Raw genomic sequence first — 26758 nt, 5'->3', positions numbered from 1 at the left:
TTTATTTATCAAAAAAGTAATTTAACGTCTAGAAAAGGGAAAAATATTACTCTAAAAATATTGTAATTGAATTACGAAGTTGGGTAGGAAGGAAGAGTAGTTCAAAAAGACGATATGCGGTAACATAATAATTCTCAAATATGCACTAGAGAATAAAGGCCTCAAAATTAGGTACTAATATTTTTTGAAGCCGTATTGTGAACTAAAAAAAAGCGCTACGAATTTTCAAAAACTCTGTTGGGTGAACGTAGGTAAGTATAGGTACCTACTGCACCAGTGGCACCATAAGGTTAAGAAGGTATCGAAATTTATCGACTTAAACTTTCGTATGCTACTTATTGCAGTAACAAGGTATAATAGATGGAATATTTTTATCGCATACTATGGCAGCTCATTTCAAAGCAGTCTGAATGCATTCTACTTTTCACACAACAGGTAAATCAATAGGTAAATCTTTAAAATCTCGTTGCAAAAGAAAAATCATCGTTTAGTCTTCCCTAACATTTATTGCTTTAACAAACTACACGCACGTATCATCCGCCCGTCTCCTCGTGGACGGCATGGGCTCTCTATACCTCTGCATAGACCTCCAGCAAGCTTTAGCGGAGGCGCTATAAGTATCCTGGTACTCTGTCCTCCCTGGGAAGTCCGCGTTATACATCTGGAAGGACTTGGGTGAAACTCCTGTGTGGACTTCTCTGGCTGGTTCGATAGTTGGTCTGACAATGGGCGGGGGTTCTGAGAAGTTGGTCGGGTCCTTGTAGCAGCGTAGGACTCCAAGACGGTTGCTCTCCATCGGAACGGGGGCGGGTGATTGGGAGGCGGCCATTATAGCTCTGTATTCTGTTACTGGGAATGCTGTAATAAAACATCAAAATCCTGAAGAGCTGTACAGTCACCTGCAATAATATGTTAGGTACTATTCGAAGGCCGCAAAAATATGTGACACGCTTTTATGGCTCTACAAATAAGATGGTGTCAGATATTTTTGCGGTCTTCGTTGTTCCTCTTCTTCCTCGCGTTATTCCGGCATTATGCCACGGCTCATGGGAGCCTGGGGTCCGCTTGACAACTAATCCCATGATTTGACGTAGGCACTAGTTTTTACGAAAGCGACTGCCATCTGACCTTCCAACCCAGAGGGGAAACTAGGCCTTATTGGGATTAGTCCGGATTCCTCACGATGTTTTCGTTCACCGAAAAGCAACTGGTAAATATCAAATCTATTTCGTACATAAGTTCCGAAAAACTCATTGGTACGAGCCGGGGTTTGAACCCGCGACCTCCGGATTGAAAGTCGCACGCTCTTACCGCTAGGCCACCAGCGCTTCGTTGTGTAACATATTATTGCAGGTGAATGTACACTGAGAAAATTGCTTAGTTGGGAAGTGAATCTATTTTAAATATCAATTGGGTTATTGTTAAAATTGGGACTTACATCTTTTTTGGTATGTTGATTTATATATTGTTGTCATTTTGCTGTCCAAATCGTCGCATGGATGGTCCAATATGTCATTTGTAACGTCTATCATCTGCAACAAAATATATTGTTAGGCGAAACAGGACCTTTGATGTTTCCTCGAGTGAAACTGAGGTAGGTTACCGTATACCTCAGCCTTAGTAATTGGCCACCAAATGAATTCTATTCGCCTATAAACAGTTCATTTTATTTGTATAAGGTTTATGACCGAATCAATAACTAGCCGCCTTATACTAAAATTATTTCTGTTTATAGGTGAATAGAATTCATTTTTAGTTTACAGCGGCCAGTTACACTGGCGAATTACCCTACCTCTAAATAATTTTTTTTTTTTTTTAATAAATATATTGAAGGGTGGACTGTAACTGCTTACCGTCAAGCGGGACGTATGCTTGTTTGCATAATAAAAGACCCCACCACTTTTGGCATGAACTTTTCAAACTAAACATAACTAATGTAGCCGCCGTGCAGGTCAGGTCAGGATCTCGACGACTCAAATAAAAGCTTCAATTCTTAGTGAACTGATATAATCTTCCAAAGTACTGGTTTACAAGGGTTTCTTGACTAAACGGTTAAATGCAGAAGTTGTGTGTTATTGGTATCGAGGCTGATGAGAGAGTGATTTGCAATATTTGATCAGTACAAAAGGTGGTGTAAATTTTGGTGCCTCTAATGCTCTAGTTTCCTAGGATAGCGGTGCGGTCATATAGCGGCCGTCTCTATACAAATACTACGACATCCATATTTAGGCGTATTAATTAGTATGGAGATGGCCGCTATATCCTAGGAAAACCGATCTTAAGACATACATACACATAACATACATAGTGGGCCAGCGCCGGCCACTCCAAGGGACGCAGCCATGCGGTAGAATGAGATAGCAATATCACTGGCTCCCTCTAACGCATAAATGCGTCCCTTGCAGTGGCCGGCGCTGGCCCATTGTGTACAGGGGCCTTTAATTGGCCGCGATACAGGGTATGTGGCGCTCCTATTGGTGCTTTAGAAAAAGCTTTCGAATACTAGCCGAGCCCGACGGCTGCGTTTAGACTGCATTAGGAATGTATTGCGAATTTATACAAATAAAAGGTTGCGTTCGCAACAACTAATAAATTTGTAAAACCAACCTGTTTCCGCAGCTGTTCATAGTCCTCGCACAGCTTCTTCTCCTTCTCCAGCAGTTGCTGGTACTGCTGCACCCTCGGGGAGTAGGAGTGGGCGTCGCAGTGGCAGTACGGCGCCACGGGCGCTGGCCGCATCGGCGGCGCCGAGTCCGGAGATGGCGGCTCGCATGGTCTAGAAAGATACGTGAAACTGAAGCCCAGTCCAGATAGGCCAATTTTTCGCCAAGTTGATTAAATTGTCCGATCAAATCAGGCCGTGCGGACGCAAACGCCAATTTGGCTCACCGATTAGGATCGATGGCTCCCTCTACACGATGAGCCAGCGCCGGTCACTCCAAGGGACGCATTTATGCGTTAGAGGGAGCAAGTGATATTGATATTGCTATCTCATTCTACCGCATGGCTGCGTCCCTTGGAGTGGCCGGCGCTGGCCCATCGTGTAGAGGAGCCGTTACCGATAAAATGGCGGTGCGGACGCAAGATTAGCAATTAGTGACGCTAGTATTTTCGTTTGGAGGATTTTTTATTTATTCAAAAGGTTCAAATATCACCATAAATCTAAAATTGGAGATTGACGCCAATTTCATTTCTGATCAAATCGGTCGATTTGATCATTCCGTCTGGACTCCACTTTACTGTAGACGATGTATTGGTTTTCAGCACAATTTAAATAGTACTGGGAATGCTTATTTGTCTCTTATTTAATAACCTTTCGATGTGGTTTACGCCACTCATACTCGTATTACCAGTGGAGAGACACTTCCTCCTTTCGGGCAAACTCGGCTCCGCTCGACTCAGCATTGCTCCGAGCATATTATTAGGGTTGTCACCACTTGACATCCTTTTGCGTGCACGACCACAGATAAGATAATCACTTGAATTTTGACAACCCTAAATTGCCGAAAAGGATAGTGCCATACCTTAGAAAGGGATAGCATGATTCGTCCCTGAATCGCTGTCTAACTTCGGTTTTGTAGGAAGTGTCCTTTCTGTACGGTAGTACTATTATTTATTCTGTGGTTACCTAGGCAATACTGGCAATAGGCGGCCTGTAACTGTATGTGTGTTTACACAAAAATAAAAAATGAAGTAAATAAGTTCCTTGATAAGGAAATGTATCTATCTAGCTTTATTTCGTGTTACATATTTTCTGTAAATATAAATGGTAAAGTAAAAGAGTAGCGCCTAATAAACTATGGACGTAATTTACATTATTAAAGCATTGCTAATGAAAACTTGAAGGCGCAGTGTACTTACTTTCCTATGATGGGCTTTGGAAAGGGCCATTGGTAATCGCTTGATACTGTTGTTGAGAAATCCATTTTTTATTTACGTTTTTCTGAAAATAACGTACCTATAAGTAGTTAATAAAGGTAAAAGAAAAAACTAGCTAGGTACGTCATATAAGAAAAACCAGCGAAACAAACGGCTTGTGAAACCCACTATAACAATACTTACCTTATATAAATAAGTTAATTTTTTTCAAGTTTATTAATACTATATTTGCTAAATAGCACCCTACATAATTTAGAATGACTTTTGAGGCCAAAAACTTGATCTGTGTGATAAATTCTTCGAACAGGGAAGACGACAACATTTTTGAAGTTTTATATTTTTTTTTGTAATGACAATCAATGTCACTGTATGCCATGTTTTTTACACAAAATTTATGAGTTCATTTTCGAACTTCTTGAATTTTTATTTTTATTTTTATTAATACACTGGCAACTTTAATCTGCCACCCATTTTTACACGCTTTAAACACCGCGATGTTTTTCTGTCATCAGTCATCAAATCAGCTGTGTATCACACACAGGGAACATGTACATAATAAATGTGCGTATTAAATTATTCGTGTGAAAATGTCCACTGATAAAAAAACTCGATGTTTATGATAAATTCATTGTCAAAGAGCAATGGCGCGGCGGAGCGGCAGCGGGATAACTAGCCTGGGGTTTAACCAGGACCAAGGTTTGTGAAGTGACACTTCCTAGTTCGATCACCTTCTTTGTTCTTTAATGCGGTTATTCTTATGTTCTGGTGATAGGTTGGTGCGTGATGAGTGTGTGAATGTTTTAAGTGTGTCCTAAAACGTGGTCTTACACGATACATCTTGAAGTTTGAGATGGTATTTGGTTGCAAACGCTACGCCACACTTTATCTACATCATACACTCCACGTGTTTTTATTTTTAGTTACCCACGCGCATTCGGTTGCTCCACTATTGTTTTGAAGTTTGTTACACACTAGGTACACACTTGTGTGTAAACTATCTTTGTTTACGTACTTCACTTACGTCAAGAAACTATTGTTATGTATTTTTGTTTAGGTTCCTTATGAGGTTAGAGCGCGCTAACGCGTTAGATGAATCAAGGTTAATTTATTTCATTGTGTTCTATGACACATACATATTTATTCCAGTTTTATATCCTGTGAGGCTATTGTTAATTTGCTACTATAAATTATAACTTAGCATGCCATATGTTACCACTTACTTACAGTGTTTACAAATAAAGTGTTTGAAAGGTTTTCTATTTGTTTTAGACTAGAGTTATAAAGCGATGTAACTAATATTTTTGGATACCTACCAACAACAGACTTCCAATAACTCATCCAGATGCCATATATTTATTTTAGCATATAAAACTGATTCTGTTTTGTCTTATGTAGTTTCCAAAAAAATATAAAGTTGTTGGAGCTTGTGAGGTTTATAGTTTACTAGCATCTGCCTGCGACTTTGCGTTGAATGATGATGATTGATAATAACTATCTGTCCTTTCCTGGGCCTCAAACTATCTACATACCAAATTTCTAAATTGGTTCAGTAGTTTAAGCGTGAAGAGGTAACAGAAAGACAGAGTTACTTCCACATTTATAATATCTCTGTTTAGGTATTTAAATAAAAGTAAACAAAATCTATCCTCAAATGGCTCCTTAAGCCAATCGTGGGTAGATGAAAACATTACATGATTAAATAATGTAGGTTAAAGTGAGCTCGTTCAGTGACTGATCCAGGCATTTTTGTATTTGGTAGGTTAACCAATAAATTTTATAACTACCCGAAAATGTACATATTGTTTGCTTACTTTTATTTAAACACCTAAAGATACAGACTATAGTAGGGATTGGCTTTGGTGTCTATCTATCTATCTATTAAGCCCTTTTGTTCTGAGTTAGAGTATGTCTCTAAGCTCAGTGTGCCGCTTGGCAAAGGCCTCCTCTAGCTCTTTCCATTGGGGTCTGTTGTGGGCCACTCTTCTCCACTCTTTGCTGTCACTCTCATTTTATAATTTGCTTTGCAGGCTGCTTCACTTGCTGCCTCACATCAGGCCTGCGCGTCTACAATGTGGAACCGCTCGTGGAGAAAGCGCATTACAGTAAGTTTATACTTTAGTTCTAACCAACCATCTCCAATCAGTTTGCCTGTTTTTGAAATACTTAAGTCAAATGAATCGAATTTTCTTCTTCTTCTTCCTCGCGTTATCCCGGCATTTTTGCCACGGCTCATGGGAGCCTGGGGTCCGCTTGACAACTAATCCCATGATTTGACGTAGGCACTAATTTTTACGAAAGTGATTGCCATCTGACCTTCCAACCCATAGGGGAAACTAGGCCTTATTGGGATTAGTCTGATTTCTGGGACTTCAGTCTACCTGTTAACCATGATGCTGTAGACTTGTAGAGGGTTTCATTCATTAATCACAATATAAACAATTTGAATTGTTTTATTAACAAGCTTTTATTAGGTCAACCTGCATGTAGGAAGGATCGTAGCGTCATGAAAATTGGCAGCTGTATGTAGTTGATGTAGTTCTGATGACAATACAATAATATGGTACTGTTGAACTGATCTGATGATGGAGACAGGAGGTGGCCATAGGAACTCTGTGATGAAACAACGCAACCTAATTGTGTTAGGGGTTTTTAGAATTGTCTCGATGAGTATTAGTTGTCTGTCGTAAGAAAAGTACAGTCAGCGATAAAAGCTTGTACCAAAAATGAAATTTTTGCCAAAAACTTATTTTACAAATAAGTAATGCGGTAAGCTTCCAAAGATCAAAGACACTATCATTATGCCTTTTTGTAGGCAGTCAGTTTAATTATTGATTAAACCTTAAGTAATTTAATTGTCCTTCCATTTAAAATTATAATCTATCAAGCGAGGTTTGGACTAGCAAGAATTTGCATGCAGTATTCATTGCATTACGGTATCTGATCAAACTTTTGAATGCAGTTTACCTTACTAGCCGGCAATGTAACGTGAATTGCATGCAAGTTCTTGCTAGTCTAAGGGTCGGTTGCACGAAACTGTTCGTATCGTTCAAGAGTTCGCAAAATTGTTATGTATGTTAAGTTTCATAGTAAAGTGCCGGGGGGCGCCGGCTGGCGTTGATCAGTCTGTCAAATGTGGTTGGTGCAACTGGCACTAAGCCCCGCATTAATCACTACACCGTATAAAACAAAGCCCCCGCCTCGTCTGTTTGTGTGTATGCATGTGAAACTCAAAAACTACTGAACGGATTTTCATGCGGTTTTCACCTATCAATAGAGTGATTCTTGAGGAAGGTTTAGGTGTATAATTTGTTAAGGTTTTGTGTAACCCGTGCGAAACCGGGGCGGATCGCTAGTTATTAAAATGTCAATGCTCCTCCAATGGTTGCGGAGTCTATATTAGTAGCATTGTTAACCTTTATTGTAGGTATCTTTCTGTTTTTAGTTTCAAAATCATAACTGTAAAAGGGGTAACTTAGGGTCATGCATCACTCGCGAAATTACTCATTTTATTGAGGAAAACGCTTCATTATTTCTAAAGCTTATCTAAATTCGACCTTAATCTTATATGAATAAGAATCAATACCGAAAATGGAAAGTAAATCCTTCTATCCTTTTGGCATCAAATGAATTGACCACAAGATCTTTGTCAGTCGTGTTAATAATAAACACAAGACCCGATTTCCTGATACCAATTTAACTCGGATAGTATGTTTTTTTTTTTGTAGAAACTAGGTTAGTTCAGAACCAAATCTTAGGCTACCTTTCCACTGAGGCGGAGACGTGCGGGAATCTACCAATAGCAGTGGTTGAGACCCAGCGGATCCTCTTCTCCGCCCACCTCCACCTCAGTGCAAAGACAGCCTTAAGATAATTTAAGTAAGTACAGTCACCAGCAAAAGTCACACATACAATTTTTTTTTTTATTCAAAATCAAAACAATTGATTCTGGAACATGCGACTCCTCTGGTGTTGCAGATATCCATGGGCGACGGTACTTTCTTACCATCAGGCGATTCGGCTGCTCGTTTTGCCTCCTATATAAAAAATAGTATTGTGCAATGTTTTTCTTTGTTATAATTATGAGTATTGAGTAGGTATGTTTACCGATGGAATTGTGTTGTGGTGTGCATAATCTCCATTTTAAATCGCTTGACGCATATATTCGACGTCAATAGTTGTTTAAAACTAGAATAGATAATACAGGGTGCTTAACGTTCTGCCATACTTTATGGAGAAAATAGTTATAGTCTGTCAAACAACTTTGTCGTAGAATAAGGCGCGAAATTCAAATTTTCTATGGGACGATAACCCTTCGCGCTTACATTTTTTTGGCGCTTTTTTTCTACTGACGGAAATAGCTTGACAGACTATATGTAGGTGGTAATGAACAACTTTTTAAACCTCGTAAGTGTATGGGGTCCTGTTTCCTATTTATTTATTTAAACTTTATTGCACAAAAGAAAACTTATCGTACAAAAGGCGGACTTAATGTCAAAAAGCATTCTCTACCAGTCAATCTTAAGGCAAAGCAAAGAGATTGTGGGTGGTGCTACTAATCACTAAAGATAATGTGAAATTTAACATACATAAGCAACGACATACATATATTACCTACAACTACGCAATATAATACATACAGTGAACATAATATACTTAATACACATAATACATACAAGAAATAATTTATATACACTAAATTTAACACTACTAGAAATCCTTCATTCTACCAGCAAAAAAAGACCGTACAGATTTCTTGAACGCAAATCTATTTGTGGAAAGGCAGCCTATTTCACCTCACAGACATAGATGAAGCTCATTCAGATTATGGGTAAACGTTAAAAACACGCTGTATGTCTGTTACTATTGAAAAATACATTATTGATTACTTTTGACATACATTATTGATTCTACCTTTTGCTGCATTAAGTATTGTCTATAAAAATATACAACTTCATTAGGCGAAGTAAAGTTTAATGCAAATGCACTTAGGTCTTATTGACCGGGTTTGTCTAGAGGAGTTTTTATTTACTGCGTGTACAGTCACTTGCAATAATATGTTACTCTTCGAAAGTCGCAAAAATATGTGCCACGCTCTTATGGTTCTAGAAATAAGATCGTGTCAGATATTTTTGCGGCCTTCTTTGTGTAATCTAGTATCGCAGGTGACTGTACCTGACCATGGTAGACCTTATCGCATTGTAATAAGATTTAAGAATTGCAAGTTTAAGTAGTAAATTAATAAAGAGAAATATCTCTCTCTCTCTCTCTCTCTCTTTGTGAGTGTACATGAACCATATTTTAATTTAGGTATTATTCCCTGATATAAGAAAGATGTTCTCTGGCGCAGCGCGCCGCCAGTGCAGCACAAGACCGCACTGGCAGGGTCGCCATGTAATGTGGGGCGTTGAATTGGTTTGGAGTATACTGCTTGAGAGTATGGCTATATTCTGACTTAAGTAACACTTACATGCGCTTGTACATATATGTAGGCTATGCTGGTGTGTGGGTGAGGCGTAGCATGCACACTGAATACAGCATACTGTCAAACAGGAATGAACTTGATAACGAAATGGTGCCCCAAATGTCAAGCTGTCAGTAGTCTGCTACAAGTAACGTTTGATTGGTTTGCATATTTTTTATATTATAAAAAAAATATAAATATATTATAGGCCAATTGCTGCGCACAAAGGGCTACAAAGTTAACTAATTTAACAACCACCATATGAATTCATTACGTGATTAACAGATCCAATGCGCAGATACTCGCGTAGATAACACTTCATTGAAAATATCTGTGCCAAGCTAAATATAGCCGGTCGTTGACACTTAGCTAATTTCTGACACGGCTCTTTATTGTGAGTATGCAGGGCAAGGCAATGCGAGACATTTGTACAGACAGCTACAAAGATGGCTGACATTACAATTTATATTAACGGAATAACTTTCGTTTTTGGTACAAGCTTTTGTCGCTGACTGTACTTTTCTTACCACGGGCAGCTAATGCTCATCGAGACTGTTCTAAAAACCCTAAACACAATTTACACACAATTAGGTTGCGTTGTTTCATCACAGAGTTCCTATCTCCTCTTATCTCCATCATCAGATCAGCTCGATGGTACCATAATATTGCATTGTCACCCGACTTACACACCTATGTATGCACATTTTCAGCTTCATTGGAAGTTGGGAAGTGGGTCAAATTTAACTTGCAAGATTTGGCCCGTACATACATACTTAGGTACATTAAAAGTCAATAAAAAGCTTGTAAAAAAGTCATATTTGGTTACACGATTGAGCGAAAATCGTGAAGGTAAATCCATAAATATATTATCTTTATCATGTTTGTTTGTATTTAATATTTAAATGCGTCAATTCTAACCTACGTAATATTTTGCTATTAACACAGTTGAATCATCAAATTTAATGACGTTTTAAAGGTGTATATGTCGCAGTCGGATCGTATAATCCGCCGTATTACATTACGGCTAGCCGTTTTCAAAAACAGGGGCGTTTTGAAATGCGGCGGTTTAACGATTAGCCGGATTGAATACGGCTGAATGAGAATCCGCCGGAATGTATTCGGCGCCATACGTTCTTCAACACGGCTAGCCGTAATGTAATACAGCGAGTCATTAGCCGCCGCTTTGACAGTTTTTAGTTCCCATTTTTAACACCTGTGGCGCTGCCTGACAAACGCTGGGGTGTCCATCAAATCTGGAGTTCGTCGGACTGTTTCCTTTCAAAAAACATTTTCTTCGCAACTTAACTAGACGGAGCCTCGCTTCGCGGGGCTCCTATTTCTGAGCGGTTTGCCCTTCGGGCATCTGAAGCTACCTAACGAACCTAACCTACCTACCTATTGATTTAGTGAGACGTCCGTGAAAACATTACACTTTGAGGAAAAAAGCGTAGGTAGGTAAGTAGGTTAGGTTCGTTAGGTAGCTTCAGATGCCCGAAGGGCAAACCGCCCAGAAATAGGAGCCCCGCTTGCGGGGCTCCGTCTATTTAAGTTGTGAAGGAAATGTTTTGGAAAAGAAACACGTGTAGTGCGGTGGGACCATGGTAAAAATAAATTAAATTGCAAACACTCCGGTTACGTAGGCGACCGAAAGAACTGGTCACTCTACAATCTAAAATAGTAGTACGATGCGGCTAAACGTAGGCCGTCTTATTGAAGAACGTATCGCAATGACAATCCGGCTAATCGTCGAACCGCCGCATTTCAAAACGCCCCTGTTTTTGAAAACGGCTAGCCGTAATGTAATACGGCGGATTATACGATCTGACTACGACATATATATTCGTTTCCGTTTTGCCAATCTGCATATTTGATCTTTATTTGTCTACCATGTTATCCAGATTTGACTGAAGTGGTATTTATAATAGGTATTATGGTCGTCAAACCAGAAGCTTCTAAGATTCTCTAAGAAATGGCGTCCCTTTTATATATGTACTTCGAATATTTTAAGCGTTAAGTACTCTGTCCTTACTTTTGATCTAAGGCAGGCGGGGCTTAATCCGCGATTTCGTCGCGTCGCTACAAGTACATGCGGCCCACACCAATTTTGGTGTCTAGCAGTAGTAGTTGCCGCACCTACGGAACGCGACGCCTGCTCGCGAGTAGTAGTTGCCGCACCTACGGAACGCGACGCCTGCTCGCGCTTGCGCCACCTTGCGGTCATATCTGTCTTAATAGACGCGTTTTCTTAGAGAGTGGACCTTCTTCGTACTATTATTTATTCTGTCTTATGGTTTATTTGTAGGCAAAGAAGAGCTCGGCGAGGTGTCCCTCTGCGAGATGGTGTTTCGAACCAACTGGCTCCTAGTGGTCAAGGCGAGGCGGCCATGCGCGCTGCTGTTGCTGGACGACCAGCAAAGGGCGTTCCGGGCCGAGGTGCTCTTCAAGTCGCCAATACGGGCGATACGAGCGCGTCGAGACAAGTGAGTATTACTAGATCTGTAGCCTATTTCTAGGCAGAGTTCGCCGAGGTGGCCCTCTGCGAGATGATGTTTCGCGCCAACTGGCTCCTAGTGGTCAAGGCGAGGCGGCCATGCGCGCTGCTGTTGCTGGACGACCAGCAAAGGGCGTTCCGGGCCGAGGTGCTCTTCAAGTCGCTGATACGGGCGATACGAGCGCGTCGAGATAAGTGAGTGTTTTCTGGTGGTAAAATTTTTGACCAGAGGGCCGTAGCCAGTCCTCCGCTTTACGCGGACTGAATTGGCAGATTTACGGGCCGCAGTATGGTGACCACTCATGATGCCTGGTAGAGTGGCGAGCCAAGTCGAGATTTGTATTTATTGTTGTGTGTATTTGTTGTATTGATTTGCGTACCGGAGTTCGAATCGACGAACCCACGACCACATTTATTAAAGCCACCATAAAATATGTAGGTAAATAAAGTACCGCATCTAAAATTATAAATTATGTCAGCTACGCAGCATTGCGTGATGCGTAGTGGTAAAAATCCTCAAAATATACGTATTTGGCATTGGTAGCGGGGATTATAATCTGCATGATGAAATTATTAGCGACTACAAAATAGCGCTTTGTTATATGTGACGTTCCACGGAAAAAGGTGCCTTATGGCGGCCGGCGCTTACGTCGCATAACGCCGCAATAATATTGGAGCGGCGTTAATAATAGCGTAAGCGCCAACCGCCATAAGGTACCTTTGCCCGTGGGACGTCACATATAAATATGTATTTCCGAATAAACATCATTCGTGTTCGTTACCAAAAAGTTCTGATCCAGATTGCTGTTTGCAAAGCTTGTACACCCAAGAGAAATGAAAACGGTTCACTTAATACGAACATTTATTACATTGTTAGTTGTTTAACACAGTATTGTTACAACTTAAGAGTCCTTAAATAACATTCTGAAGTATTTAGACTCAAATATACCTTATATTAGCGTTAGCAAAAACAAAGCTTGTGTTAATATTATACTTACACGTTTCAAACGCCTATTTTATATGCAAAATGCATACTCGGAAGTTTGAAACGCCTAATCTAGACGTAATCGTAGCAGGCCTTCAGATGGCCTTCGATTTACTTTGCCTGTGTTGAGACAAGGAATCTTTGTATTATTAAACAGTTTTTAGTAACAAAGATTCCTTGTCTCAAATACTCAGTTAGTATTTTAACAGTTTACTATTTTAGCATTTTTTACTGCGTTTATTACTTCATTGTGTGGGACCTAGGGGGATTACGGACTTAAAATCTTCTGTTCGTGCTCACTTTTTAGGGTTCCGTTCCCAAAGGGTAAAAACGGGAGCGGGACCCTATTACTAGGACTCTATACTGTCCGCCTGTCTGTTTGTTACCAGGCTGGGCAGGCTGTATCTCATGAACCGTGATAGCTAGTTGAAATTTTTACAGATGATGTATTTCTGTTGCCGCTATAACAACAAGTATGGAATCCTCGTTGGGCGAGTCCGACTCGCACTTGTTTTATTTCTAACTACGCCTCTGATTTCGGCTAAAAAACATTGACTAAAAATTCTTCTCTGTTTTGCCGGGTTACTCTTGGCAGAGCAGTCGTGGTCACATTGAACGATTCTACGCTATTTAGGGCCGGTGCAGACTGACTGCGACCCGACTGCAACTTGTATGGGAACTGCACGCCGACTGCACCTGGCTGACGATGCTTCTCTGGCACATGTATGACTGGTATTTCTGTAAATTGATTTTTCACACACGTCGCTCACGCTTCATCGTAAAAAGCGCCGATAAGATAAGAAGACCTTAGCCGAATAACCTAGTAGTCTCAATACAATATAATATTATAACTAAATAGTTTATCCTTAAGAAAGGCCAGGTCAAGAGCACCCTAAACCGGCGAGCGTGTGTGAGGAATGTTATGAAAATGAAGGAAGCGCAAGAGGTATGTCAGGATAGTATGGCAAGTGGAAATCCGTGGTCTCTGCCTAGCCCTCCGGGAAATAGGCCTGATTATTGTGTGTATGTACATTGTTTATTTTACTTGCCTATATTTTAAATGGCCGTTATGTTAGTACCTATTTAAAGCGAAGCGAAAGAGGTATGTCAGGATCGTATGGCATGTGGAAATCCGTGGTCTCTGCCTACCCCTCCGGGAAATAGGCCTGATTATTGTGTGTATATACATTGTTTATTTTACTTGCCTATATTTTAAATGGCCGTTATGTTAGTACCTATTTAAAGCGAAGCGAAAGAGGTATGTCAGGATCGTATGGCATGTGGAAATCCGTGGTCTCTGCCTACCCCTCCGGGAAATAGGCCTGATTATTGTGTGTATATACATTGTTTATTTTACTTGCCTATATTTTAAATGGCCGTTATGTTAGTACCTATTTGACAACTAGTCTAGTAGCTGTAAACTGCCAAGACTGTGGATGAATATCTAAAATAATGAATGGGATTTGAGTAACTTTCTTTATAGGTAAGTATTTCTTACTAAATAATTTGTTCAGATATTTTCTATTGAATGTGTTCTCTTGAAATTTGTCACAAATGTATATTTTTTTAAGATAGCGGCATCATCAATAGGTAAGTATACGTACATATTTATACACGAATCTATTGTCATGGTGTTATAGTAGGTACTTATAGTGTGTGTTTACATGTTTTCGAGCACCTGTCTAGTACAGATATTTATGATGGCTATAGTCGAGACCGTGTTTTGAAACGGAATCATAGATAAACGTGTTTCTATCATTTCTATTGTTATTTTATTGTTATCACTAAACACTAGGATGTCCACAGCACGTGTAGATCGCGTACACTCAAAACCAACGAAATCTAGTAACTTTAGACATACATTTCTGTACGAAGTGACTCATTTTCATTGATCTAAAGTGTACTGTACATTACTATTGTAATATATATAGTTACTTATAAGTAGAATAAACACTTTGCGGACTTATCTACCCTTAAGTCATGCATATTATTCATGTATCGCACCACCTGAGTCAAATGAACTTTTAATTCAGATGATAACACACATAACGTTTAACATACTTATTGCATATTAAACAAACTTCAAGATTTTTATGGAGGAGATTCTTAGTCTTAGTAATAGTAGTAGTAGTAAACTCTGTTGTACAAAAATACATATTAAAAATAACATACAGCGAGGAAATGCCGCCAGCATCCTTGGTACAATGCCTCAAGGGCCTGTTTTAGATTTAAACTAGTTATTAATTTCGTTTAGTTCACTGAATATATCTTGTATGTAAATTATTTTTACATATTAGTAAAAAGTACAACGGCGAACTTTATCTCAAAGTGCCCCCCTGCACCTTACTTTGATTTATGTATGTTCCCCTATATTTCGAAAACGGCTGGACCGATTTAGAATATCATTTTTGTGTTTAAATGCCTATACATCACAGTTGGTCCCATTGTCATTAAGTCAGGATCTGTTGATGGGATCCTGAAGAAATTGAGGGATATCTTCAATTATTATAAACGCGCCTACAAAAAAACGGGTTGCACTCCGGGAGTGCCAGCAGAAGTGAAAACTCAATGACATTGTAACAGTTTTTCGATCAGGTCACGTGTCCGTCTTAAGCTGTCGCGAGTTTAACATTTTTTTCCCCATCACAAAAAGTGCACAGCGCCACTAAAGAAGTTTTCACTTCAAAAATGAAAATTCGTTTATTTGTCCAGGTATAAAAATAGTACTTGTACAGGTCTTCTAATATTACTGTTGTATCACTATGTTGTGCCGTATGGCGTGATTTTTTTTGTCATTAATAGACTGTGACTGCCTTGTGACTGCAGTGATACTTTTATCGATATTTTTTATACTAGCTCAAGAATTTACTTTCGGACAGCATCATTTGGTAAAACTGCTGATGAAGATCAAAAAACCGAACAAGTGCGAGTCGGACTAGCCCACCGAGGGTTCCGTACTTTTTAGTATTTGCACAGAATAAATAATAGTACTACCGTACAGAAAGGAAACTTCCTACAAAACCGAAGTTTGACAGCGGTTCAGGGTCGAATCATGCTATCCCTTTCTAATATATGGCACTATCCCTTTCGGCTATTTAGGGTTGTCAAAATTCAAGTGATTATCTTATCTGTGGTCGTGCACACAGAAGGAAGTCAAGTGGTGCCAACCCTAATAATTGCTCGGAGCAATGCTGAGCCGAGCGGAGCCGAGTTTGACCGATCTCAGGAGTTTCGCACCCCTGGTATTTGTTGTTATAGCAAATACATAATCTGTGAAAATGTCAACTGTCAACTATCAAGGTTCTTGAGATACAGCCTGGTGACAGACGGACAGTGGAATCTTAGTAATAGGGTCCCGTTTTTACCCTTAAAATGAAGACATTTCAAACTATTTTGTGAAGTCAGTTATTAATACAAAACATGTATTTTTCAGAGTGGCAGTAGTGTTGTCCTCGAGCATACAAGTCCTGTCTCTGCCGTCACTGCAGCGGGTCGCGCTAGTGCGGACGCCAGCCGGCTCGCGGCCCTTGTGCGCATTAGCCACCGAGCCGGGGGCAGCGTTGCTGGCCGCGCCTGCGCCGAGGAAAGGCTCAGCGCAGTTGCTGGTAAGCTCATCAGTTTATAACTATTACCATAATTAATAGTGGCTATGTAAGCTATAGACCTCTTATCTCCCAGTTACGCGCCATTATGAAAATTTTCTAAAAACTTAATTGACAAAAAATCTATATAATTATTGAACCTGCTCACAAAATTTCACGAGAATCGGTGGAGAAATGCGATTTGTAGAGCCGATTTGCCAAAAAAAAATAACTGTTTTTGACATGCCAAACAACATTTGTGTCGCTTAACTTCAAACTCGGGTAAATCCATTCGACCCTCTCAACAAATATCTACCCTATTACCTTTTCTTAATACCAAAATCGCATAATCTGACAGATGGATTTACCCGAGTTCGAAGTTAAGCGACTCATTTATGGTAAGTACATACCTAACACGTGTAAGATAGTTTCATGTGCCAAAAAACATTTGTAAGACAGTTTGAGATGCCAAACAACATTTATCAGACCGTTTGAAGTGCCTAACAACATTTATAAGACAATTGGTGGTGCCAAACAACGTTTTTATGACAGTTTGAGATGCCCAACAACATTTATGTTGTATTTTGAGCTGCCAAACAACATTTATGAAACATTTTGAGATGCAAAACCAAATTTATAAATCAGTGTAAGGCGCCAAACAACATTTATGGTTTATTTTGAGCTGGCAATCTATCAGTTTTAGGTAAAAAACATTAATACAACTTTTTTTTCCAGGATGTGTCCCGGGCGGTAAAAGGTGCCCAATCGAGCTCCCCAGCCGTCCTAGGCTGCCACCAGAGCGAGCTAGTGTGCCTAGGTCTCTCGGCCAACGGCGCGAAGCTGGCTACGGCGTCGGCGAGGGGCACCATCATACGGCTGTGGGACACCGCGTCGAAGCAAATGTTGCACGAACTGAGGCGGGGCTCTGACTATGCTAATGTATATTGGTAAGAAATATTTTTGTTTTTTTTTTCAAGTACCATCGCGCACACTGTTAATTGTACATCGGACGACCTTATGCCTTTTCTAATAAGGTCCACCGATGGACAGTTAGGAGTGTTGCTGTTTGTACATGAATTCGAATTAAATAAATAGCTCATCACATCTCTTTGAAGGCCCCTTGGCATGAACAGCATGAACTAATGAACTTAGAGCATTTAATAACTGGAGTCGCCTTTAAGACCTTACTCCTATGCCGAAAACCTTGCACAGTTGTGCAAACTTGGACTGACGTTTATCTGATATGGCTTTGACGTTACGTACAAATCATGTACAAATAGTCATACATTTGACGTGCCCCTCCCCCGCAAAAATCGGCAGACTGTTTTGTACAGAAATTGTCAGCCAAGGCGTCTCCAGTCACTAAATGCTCTAAGCATGAGATAAGATGATTTAAAAAAATGTAAACGCTCATATATTGATTAATTTTGATAATTTATTGTGAGAGGTGATACGAAATGAACGCAAGTGAATGATGAAATAACGGGCGACAGAGAGGTGTGGAAAAGAAACACATGCTGCGCCGACCCCAAGTGAATGGGACAAGGGCAAGAGAATGATGATGATTAATTTTGATGACAGTATAAAGTTCAACCCCGGGGGCACCCTGGTGTGCTGCGTGTCGGACAAGGGCACGCTGCACGTGTGGGCGGCGCGCGGCCGCTACGCGCACGTGGCCGCCGCCAGCGCGCCGCCCGACACCAGGGCGCTGTGCGCCTTCGCGGGGGACGACCAGGCTGTCGGTGAGTGTCTATAGGCTACGGGGACTGCTTACCGGACGGGTCTGCTCGTTTGCCGAGGGTACCCTGCTCCTCAGGAGACTGATGCTGTAGAAGGACAGCGTGATTAAGTACCTACCTATCTGTCAAACATCGATTTTGTAAGACTGCGAATTTTGTACATAATACGCGCCTGACGCCGCCAGCGCCGTGCCGACGACCAGCGGTGGCAGCATGGTTCCATTTTTATCGCCTGTCACTATGCCCGTCACCTCAAAAAGAAAAAACGGAACCCTTATAGGATCACTCATGCGTCTGTCTGTCCGACCGTCCCCCCCTTATCTCCGAAACTACTGGGTCTAACATTTTGAAATACACAAAATAGTTATTTACCTATAGATGACACCTATTAAAAATGTGCAGTCAAGCGTGAGTCGGACTTAATTACTTAGTTTTTGATCCCACCTCTACGGGTTTTTTAAAGACATTTCATTCACGTTCCACTTAAAAAAAATACATGTACGGAACCCTTGAAACGCGAGTCCAACTCGCACTTGACCGATTTTTCTTGAAGTTCTTCATCATGTTTTAAAAAATAACTGTCTCGGGCGAGACGAGACTCGATGTCGGGACTCCGGAATTGCTCCATTACCAGCGTGGCGAACTTTATCTGAATACCTAAGGGCATACAATAAATAATAGTAGGTACTAGGTACAGAAGATTCACTAGATCTCTCTAACAAAACGCGTTTATCACGCCAGACATGACCGCTAGGTGGCGCAAGCGCGAGCAGGCGTCCGTTCCGTAGCGGTGCGCGGCAACCACTACTGCTAGACACCAAAATTGGTGTGGGCCGCATGTACTTGTAGCGACGCGACTAAATCGCGGAGTGAGCCACGCCTGCTAAGGAATGATGAAGTAACCAGGACACTTTCCTTTTTCCAGTGATATGTGAAGACGGCACGTTCCACAAGTTCACATTCTCGGCCGAGGGCAGCTGCCATCGGAGCGAGTTCGAGTACTTCATGCAAGTAAGTTAAAAATATCTAAGTTGTAATCTATGTTAGCACTTTGAACGCCGCAGACGGCAATCGACGTCAACGCAAAATCGTGATAACGACGCCAAAGACGCCATTTGACGTCGATCGTTTTTTGATGAAAATGTACTGAAATACACCCTACTTTTATGTTGGCATTATTTATTCACAAAACTAAATTTTACCCCCGTGGCGTCAGTGGCACGGCAAATGGAGGCGCCGTTTGGTGTTCAAAAGGTTAAATATTTTTTCCTTTTTTGTGGGACGTACCACATTACATTATAATCTATGTCAAAATAGTTGTACTTAGAGTCAGACCGAGGTAAGACTGCAACGATTTTGATAGTGTAATTTTAAACGTTAAACTTCTATCATATGATGACGTATAAATAACACTTGCACGGCGTGTGCTATCAAAATCGTTGCAGACTTTCAGTCTAACTCTAATTAATTATTATAGTAATGTCAAAAATCGTACCCAGCTTGTACAACGCCACATAAATTGTGGTATACAGACGTCAACTTTTGAGAACCCGAATTACTATAGGTACCGAAATAGGTATAAAGGCCCGTACAGCACACATCTATATACTTCAGCTATCGAATTAATTCGCGTGAATCGAATGAATGAACATACATACATACATACCCACATACATACCGGTCAAAATCATAACCCTCCTTTTGCGTTGCCGTAGTCGGGTAAAAACGGGACCCTGACTCCGCTGTCCGTCCATCTGTCTATCTGTCACCAGGTATTTTTGATGCTGCTACAACAAATACTAAAAACAAAATAAAGTAAATATTTAAGTGGGGCTCCCATACGACAAACGTGATTTTTTGCCGTTTTTTGCGTAATGGTACGGAACCCTTCGTGCGTGAGTTCGACTCGCACTTGGCAGGTTTTTTCTCATCGGGTCATCGCATATGGAGTCCCAGGGCTCTAAATTTGCAAGCCAAAAAAGACCATGAGGTCCATGAGATTTAAAATTTAGAATTGAATCGCATCCGTAAGTCTCTAGGGGTTGATTATTTTTTGTAAATTCCAGACTGTTGGTATAGAGTAAGTACGCTAAGGCTAGCTCAAAAATGGCTAGTTTACTATGCGATTATACGTGGCTTTTCACAGAGAAGGGTCCTTATGCACATGAGACATAAGGACCCTTCAGGCATGGAACGCCACAAATAGTAATTTTTCTATTTTTTTTTTCACGTGAACCTCTTTTTTTTCAGGTGGGCGATGATGACGAGTTCCTGCAATGATACAGCTTACAATATTTTTGGCAAAAACTGTTTATAAATATAAAGTGAAAACCGCAGACTAAGTAAATCCGTAAGTGTCATAATTTAAGATGATCGGATAAGTGTGCAATCTTTGCAATTATATAAGTAATTGGCCAATTAGATCCACACTTACTAACGGGCCTGACGTCGTGCCAGGGGGCCTACCGCGAACACCGAAGTTTGCAATTTTTTTTTTCTCTTTTTTACTCTCAATAAGACGTAATTAGAGTGACAGAGAAAAATGCCCGCAATTGACGAACTTCGATTTTCGCGGTTATAGCCCTGATCAATAATGGTTTTCCGTTTCACGAAATACTAGAACATCTTTAACATATTTTACATGTAAAATTACTTTGTCTCTCATTGCCAAAATGTTAAATGTTTGATATTTTTCCATTTGAATTTTGGAAGTGTAAACTTCTTTTTAGCGGCGCTGTGCAGTTTTTGAGGTGGGGAAAAAATGATAAACTCGAGACAGCGTAAGGCGTCTCTCCTCTCTTTCTACCGCGCGGCGAAAATGTATGCCTGAGCCTGCTGTTTCATTTAGGCGGCGCAGGGCGCTTGCGTGACGTTATGTGTGACGGACAATGTCATTGTTTTTTGATTTAAATGCCATCTAGTGAGTTTCCCTCAAACTGGTATTAATATAACGGTAGTACCAGTAGTAGTCACAGTGATGTGCTTAGGGGTTTCAAGTAATGCGACGATACAACGCTAGATGGCGTTAACCTCAATTATACATAGTGCTGCAGACATTTTGCACTATATGGCGCTGTTATTAATATTTTGAGTTACAATGTCGTTGAGTTTTCACTTCTGCCGGCACTCCCGAAATGCAACCCGTTGTTTTTTTATTACATTTTAAATATTGTTAACGATGTGCTGATATTTCGTAAAACGGAAAACGACTCTTGATCGGACCCGACATCGGACCCTATCGCAAGGCTGGATCTAATTGGCCCTTAAACAAATTGTGTCCATTTATTTACTTTAATTTTATACGAATGTCAGTAACCTAGTAGATTTTTTTAAATATTTTATTCCATAATCCTTGTGTAAATATTTCTAGTTTAAGTTACACTATAATATAAAATTCTTGTAAATTATTAATGTGTCTACCAATTCTAAATAATATATATAGTTGTTTAATAATTATCAAAAATGTGTTCTATGTAAAACAACACATAGGGTTTTCGATTTTTATAGTGAAGAAAACCTATGTTTAGATTAATGTAAACATGTGATCTAGGGCTTTTAAAGTTAGGTTTAATAAAAGACAAGCTCTATTATTTCGCTATGGCAATAAAAATGAGTGACCGAAAACTTGAATGAATGGGTTTTAAGGGAATGTAATTGAATGATTAAATGAGTGGCTTAGGCGTATATTATACCATATTTTAGTTCTTTTGCATTCCCATTTTTCATACTCATTTTTGACAACGATTCATAGATGTCACGGTTTTCTAAGATTTTTTTTTTAATAAAATGGAGGTTCGAAAAACGTGACGATATTTCTTAAAAGATTTGCAAATAATGTAACACGTTGAATGAATGGTATTTGAATGTTTCCTTGCAAACATTTAATTACTTATAATAATCATTTTTGTTATTTTTATTTAGTTTAAACCAAAAATTGTGATATAGAATCAGTTTTTATTTTTTATTTTGTAATCTGTGTTCATGGTAATAAATTAAAAACTATAGCCTGTCAAACAACTTTGTCAGTAGAATAAGGCGCGTAATTCAAATTTTCCATGGAACGAATAACCCTTCGCGCCTACACTTTTTAAATTTGCCGCTTTTTTCTATTGACAGAAATGGCTTGACAGACTTTATATTTACTCATCAATCTCAACATAGCTCAAATATTTTTTTTTCTATTGTACCTTGCATTTGCTCATTTTAATGGTAAACTGAGAAAATTAAACTTTGGCTTTTAAATTATTTTAGACAAACAGAAATATTTATTATTTGTTTCATTGGCAATCACTAAGTAGGTACCTATTTGTGAATATTATTATTATTATTCATTTGTAAAACACATTCTATCGTCATTTATACACTCTTATTCTTCACCAGCTATTCTTTAAAATGCATCTTAGGGTGGTATCACCTGTCCAATATTTAATGAAATTTGTATTTGCGTCTCACTGCATGCTTCACATGCTTAATGAGAGAGTGAGACGTATTGCACATTTGATCAAATACGGGACAGGTGGAATACCACCCTACAATTAAAAAATTGCCGGTCAAAAACGACAGTGTAAAGAAGACCTTAAGAGGAAAAGGGACGTTCACGTGACCGCTGACCAATACAAACGTAGCCACCATTTTCCTCTCTGGATATTAACATTATATAGAGAATACGTTTGTATGGAGACACTGTCGACCACTATCCTCTTTATTATCTCGCTTTCAAGGTATATTACTGTGACTATGTAAATATATGGTTGGTTATTATAGTTTTTATACAATTGTATCAAGAAATTGTAATCAAATGCTGTTACAGCCTGGCAAAAAAGAGTAGAAATTAAAAAGTGGCAACACTGTAGTGTCGTCCCGTTCTCTTATATAAATTGATTTGAAAGCGACGACACCACAGTGTTGCCACTTTAAATTTCTACTCTTTTTTGCCAGGCTGTAGCTTTGTGGCTAGGGACCCAAAGGCTCGAGCCCAGCTAGCTCTTTTTTAGGGCTCGCCTCATCTCTTGACGCCTAAAAGGCTAAAAGCCTTTTTTATTTCATTAGTAAAATAGGCTTTTAGGCGTCAAAAGATGAGGCGAGCCCTAAAAAAAGAGCTAACAGGGCTAGAGTCTTTTGGATCACTATTTGTGGTAACTCCTATATACTTATGATGATTTTTTCTTCAAATGGTAAAAAAAATACATTGCATAGAGTCGGACCAACAAAAGTCTGCAGCGGATTTGATAGCCCACGCAGTGCAATTGTCATTTGAGTCGCTTTACTTCAAACTCAGGTAAATCCATCTGTCAGATTATGCGATTTTGGTATTAAGAAAAGGTAATAGGGCAGATATTTGCTGAGAGGGTCGAATGGATTTATCCGAGTTTGAAGTTAAGCGACACATTTATGCGTCACAATTTCATAGAAGTTTGACGTTTAAAACAACACGTGCACTGCGTGGGCTATCAAATCCGCTGCAGACCGCTGCTGTATATCATTCGATACCTCTCTATTAATAGAGAGGTATGAGAGGCCGTGCCCGCCTTTCGGCTGCGACGGCTGTGGCGGGTCGCTCCCCACCGCGTGGGGAGGTCAGTGGACGTCAATTTGAGGACGTCAGTGCTGCTGGTCCGCTGCAGACTTCATGGACTGACTAGCAACTTTTTGATAGCCAACAACTTGGGAGTGGTATATCCAAGTACCATGGCCGACACTGTTAATTGACAGTTCGTAAACCTTATTACAAAAGCATAAGGTCCACCCATGGACAGTTAAGAGTGTTACTGTTTTTATGTCTAAGTACATTCAGCAGCAAAAGTTGCTAAGCGGGCGAGGTGTTCAAAATTACCTTGACACGCTCTTATTCTCTTAACAATAAAGTTGCGTCAAGATCATTTTGAACACCTCGCCCGCTTAGCAACTTCTGCTGCTGACTGTACTAACCCAAGAACTATTTACTAGATTTACTTGAATGCTTTGAAAAGCACGTTTTAAATGTAAATACAATTGGAGTTTCAAGGACACTTATTTTTTTACAAAATTGCATGCGACAGGGACTCCACTGTTTTGTACAAAGTTTTAGGGAGCTCCGCGGGGTCCCCAAATAGGTTATTTTGGAAATTCTAAAATAAAAACTTCTTTATATTAACTTGTGGTTTTACTTTATTTACCTAAACTTCATGCTGGACTTATATCTTTTATTGAAGTTTTGACCTGAATTGAATATGAAATTATTTGAATAGAACAAAGTGAGGCCATAAATAAATAATATATCATTCTATTAACTAAACTTTAATACAACAACATTAACATAATTAGTATAATTACACTATTTACAACATAACACATAATATTCACTCGCTCTGAGTCTTCTTGCGGTCAAAGGGATCACTCCACACTTTCATATCTAAAAATAAAAAATACTTATATAAAATCTTCCATATAAATATCATTATTGCACAATATGTACCAAAGGTGAGGACGCGGGTTCAAATCCTGGAGAGCGGTGGTAGCCGAGTGGATATGACGTCCGACTTTCAATCCGGAGGTCGCGGGTTCAAATCCTGGCTCGTACCAATGAGTTTTTCGGAACTTATGTACGAAATGTCATTTGATATTTACCACTAGCTTTTCGGTGAAGGAAAACATCGTGAGGAAACCTGCATACATCTGCGAAGAAATTCAAAGGTGTATGTGAAGTCCCCAATCCACATTGGGCTAGCGTGGGGACTATAGCCCAAGCCCTCTCGCGCATGAGAGGAGGCCTGTGCCCAGCAGTGGGACGTATATAGGCTGAAATGATGATGATGATGATGATGATGATGATGTACCAAGGGCTTCTTTAGAAAAATTATAAAGTCTCCTATATTTATGGTAACAAATTCCTGTGAATTTGCAATACTCTAGTGACAGAAATGGAGGTAAGGTCAATGTGGCTAATTCTGTCATAGGGACTATTCCGTCCATTAGCGTTTTACTCCAACAACAAACAAAATTGATAAATTTATGTCGAAGCAGCGACTGCTTTTAGGTTCAGCAATCAAAAGCAAATGGGTTTTTTTTCCTATGAAGGAAAATCAAAGAAATATATGCTTGTGAATGGAATAGTCCCTATGACGGAATTAGCCACATTGACTTTACACTAATTTAAAAGGAATACTGGAATACTTTGATTAGATCCATTGGTTTTATCACTCATTCTAAGATTATAAATATAATTAACTGGGGCAAGACACTTGTAGGGAATTCTCATACTGTTGCTCTTGCCCTGAGAAAATAAAAAAACTAGTGATCCAAAAGACTCGAGCCCTGTTAGCTCTTTTTTTAGGGCTCGCCTCATCTCTTGACGCCTAAAAGGCTAAAAGCCTATTTTACTAATGAAATAAAAAAGGCTTTTAGCCTTTTAGGCGTTAAGAAATGAGGCGAGCCCTAAAAAAAGGCTCACAGGGCTCGAGTCTTTTGGATCACTAAAAAAAACTGTTTGTCTTACCCCACATGACATTACCCAATTTTACTAGCATTGAGGATAAGGCTGCGATTCCATAAAAGATGTGCGAGGTCGAGGATGCATAGCAAGGAAAACAAATGAAGTGATTCTATTGGTTCTTAACAAACAAACATCCCTCACTTCTTACTCGTACATCTCTGGTGGAAGTGCAGCCTAAAGTTATCATTCCTGATATGATATGCTCTGAGAACAAAATATTTAAATTATGAATTTATACTTACTACCAGGTTGAATGTCTTCAATTTTGATATTTTCTCTAGCTTCCTTTTGAATGCTTTCTAAAACAATGAATGATACAATATATTTCAATCTTCACTAATATATTTATTGAGTAGGTTGCGACAAAACTAAAATATTGCGAAAAATCTGGTAGAAAGCTTGTACTAAACTTTTGTTAGACCTACAAAGTCAGGTTATGTCTATGTTTTCTCCTCCTAGTTTCTTTTTAACAGGGCATTCGATTCTACGTGGGCAAAACTTGTAAAATAAACATTGTGTTGCTAAAAACTTACTATATTCGCTAGCATCCATCATTGGGCTAAATGCAATTGGGTACAGAGTCAGTCCGATCATTCCCACAAAACCTCCGATGAAGGCAGCGTACCGCCAACCTTTGAATAATGCCATATTGTTTAGTGATCTCTATTCTTACTAATTTAGTTCATACGTTTTACTAAAGCAGCAATGGAATTCCCAAAAATAGTATTTTACCGACAAAATGATTGTTTTACTTGTTATGTCATTTGTCATTGAAACGTCAACATCAAGGTATTAAAACTGTTCGAGTCGCAGAGTAAAAATTAAAACGTCCGATGGGTTTTTTCTTCGAGTGGGCTGAAGCTATACTGAAACACACCCAACTTGACAGTAGACAATGGCGCGAAATACAATTTTTCTATGGATGATGAAACTGATCAATCCTTCGTGCCTACATATTTTAAATTTGCTGCCTTTTTCTACAGACAAAGTGGCTGTGCCAGAGCACAGAATAAATAATAGTACTGCCGTACAGAAAGGAAACTTCCTACAGAACCGAAGTTCGACAGCGGTTCAGGGTCGAATCACGCTATCCCATTCTAATATATGGCACTATCCCTTTCGGCTATATAGGGTTGTCAACATTCAAGTGA

The 26758-nt window shown here is 39.6% G+C and overlaps 3 protein-coding genes across 4 annotated transcripts; 1 reads left to right on the top strand and 2 right to left on the bottom strand.

Moving 5' to 3' along the window:
• Window positions 1–486: 486 nt before the first annotated feature.
• LOC134794935 (uncharacterized) lies at window positions 487–4219 on the bottom strand. Its single transcript, XM_063766801.1, has 5 exons — window positions 4063–4219; window positions 3862–3943; window positions 2608–2776; window positions 1439–1532; window positions 487–858 (listed from the first exon to the last, which is right to left on the bottom strand). Exons 2-5 carry the CDS (start codon window positions 3924–3926, stop codon window positions 521–523), a joined length of 666 nt encoding a protein of 221 aa, XP_063622871.1. The 5' UTR covers window positions 3927–3943; window positions 4063–4219; the 3' UTR covers window positions 487–520.
• Window positions 4220–4383: 164 nt separating this feature from the next.
• LOC134794927 (WD repeat domain phosphoinositide-interacting protein 4-like) lies at window positions 4384–20533 on the top strand. 2 transcript variants are annotated; one of them, XM_063766785.1, is made up of 8 exons: window positions 4384–4575; window positions 5907–5981; window positions 11643–11820; window positions 16250–16421; window positions 17133–17344; window positions 17979–18139; window positions 19062–19147; window positions 20387–20528. In XM_063766785.1, exons 1-8 carry the CDS (start codon window positions 4521–4523, stop codon window positions 20414–20416), a joined length of 969 nt encoding a protein of 322 aa, XP_063622855.1. In that variant the 5' UTR covers window positions 4384–4520; the 3' UTR covers window positions 20417–20528. The 2 variants fall into 2 exon arrangements, with proteins under 2 accessions (XP_063622855.1, XP_063622856.1); XM_063766786.1 differs by lacking the exons at window positions 4384–4575; window positions 5907–5981; window positions 11643–11820 and adding an exon at window positions 11852–12026 and having other exon boundaries at window positions 20387–20533.
• Window positions 20534–24400: 3867 nt separating this feature from the next.
• LOC134794953 (small integral membrane protein 20) lies at window positions 24401–26360 on the bottom strand. Its single transcript, XM_063766825.1, has 3 exons — window positions 26141–26360; window positions 25850–25906; window positions 24401–24527 (listed from the first exon to the last, which is right to left on the bottom strand). Exons 1-3 carry the CDS (start codon window positions 26253–26255, stop codon window positions 24475–24477), a joined length of 225 nt encoding a protein of 74 aa, XP_063622895.1. The 5' UTR covers window positions 26256–26360; the 3' UTR covers window positions 24401–24474.
• Window positions 26361–26758: the final 398 nt, after the last annotated feature.

The sequence above is a fragment of the Cydia splendana genome, chromosome 11 (genome assembly GCF_910591565.1).
Source record: "Cydia splendana chromosome 11, ilCydSple1.2, whole genome shotgun sequence".
In the NCBI taxonomy this organism is placed as follows: Eukaryota; Metazoa; Arthropoda; class Insecta; order Lepidoptera; family Tortricidae; genus Cydia; species Cydia splendana.
This window is presented reverse-complemented; position numbering and strand designations above follow the sequence as displayed.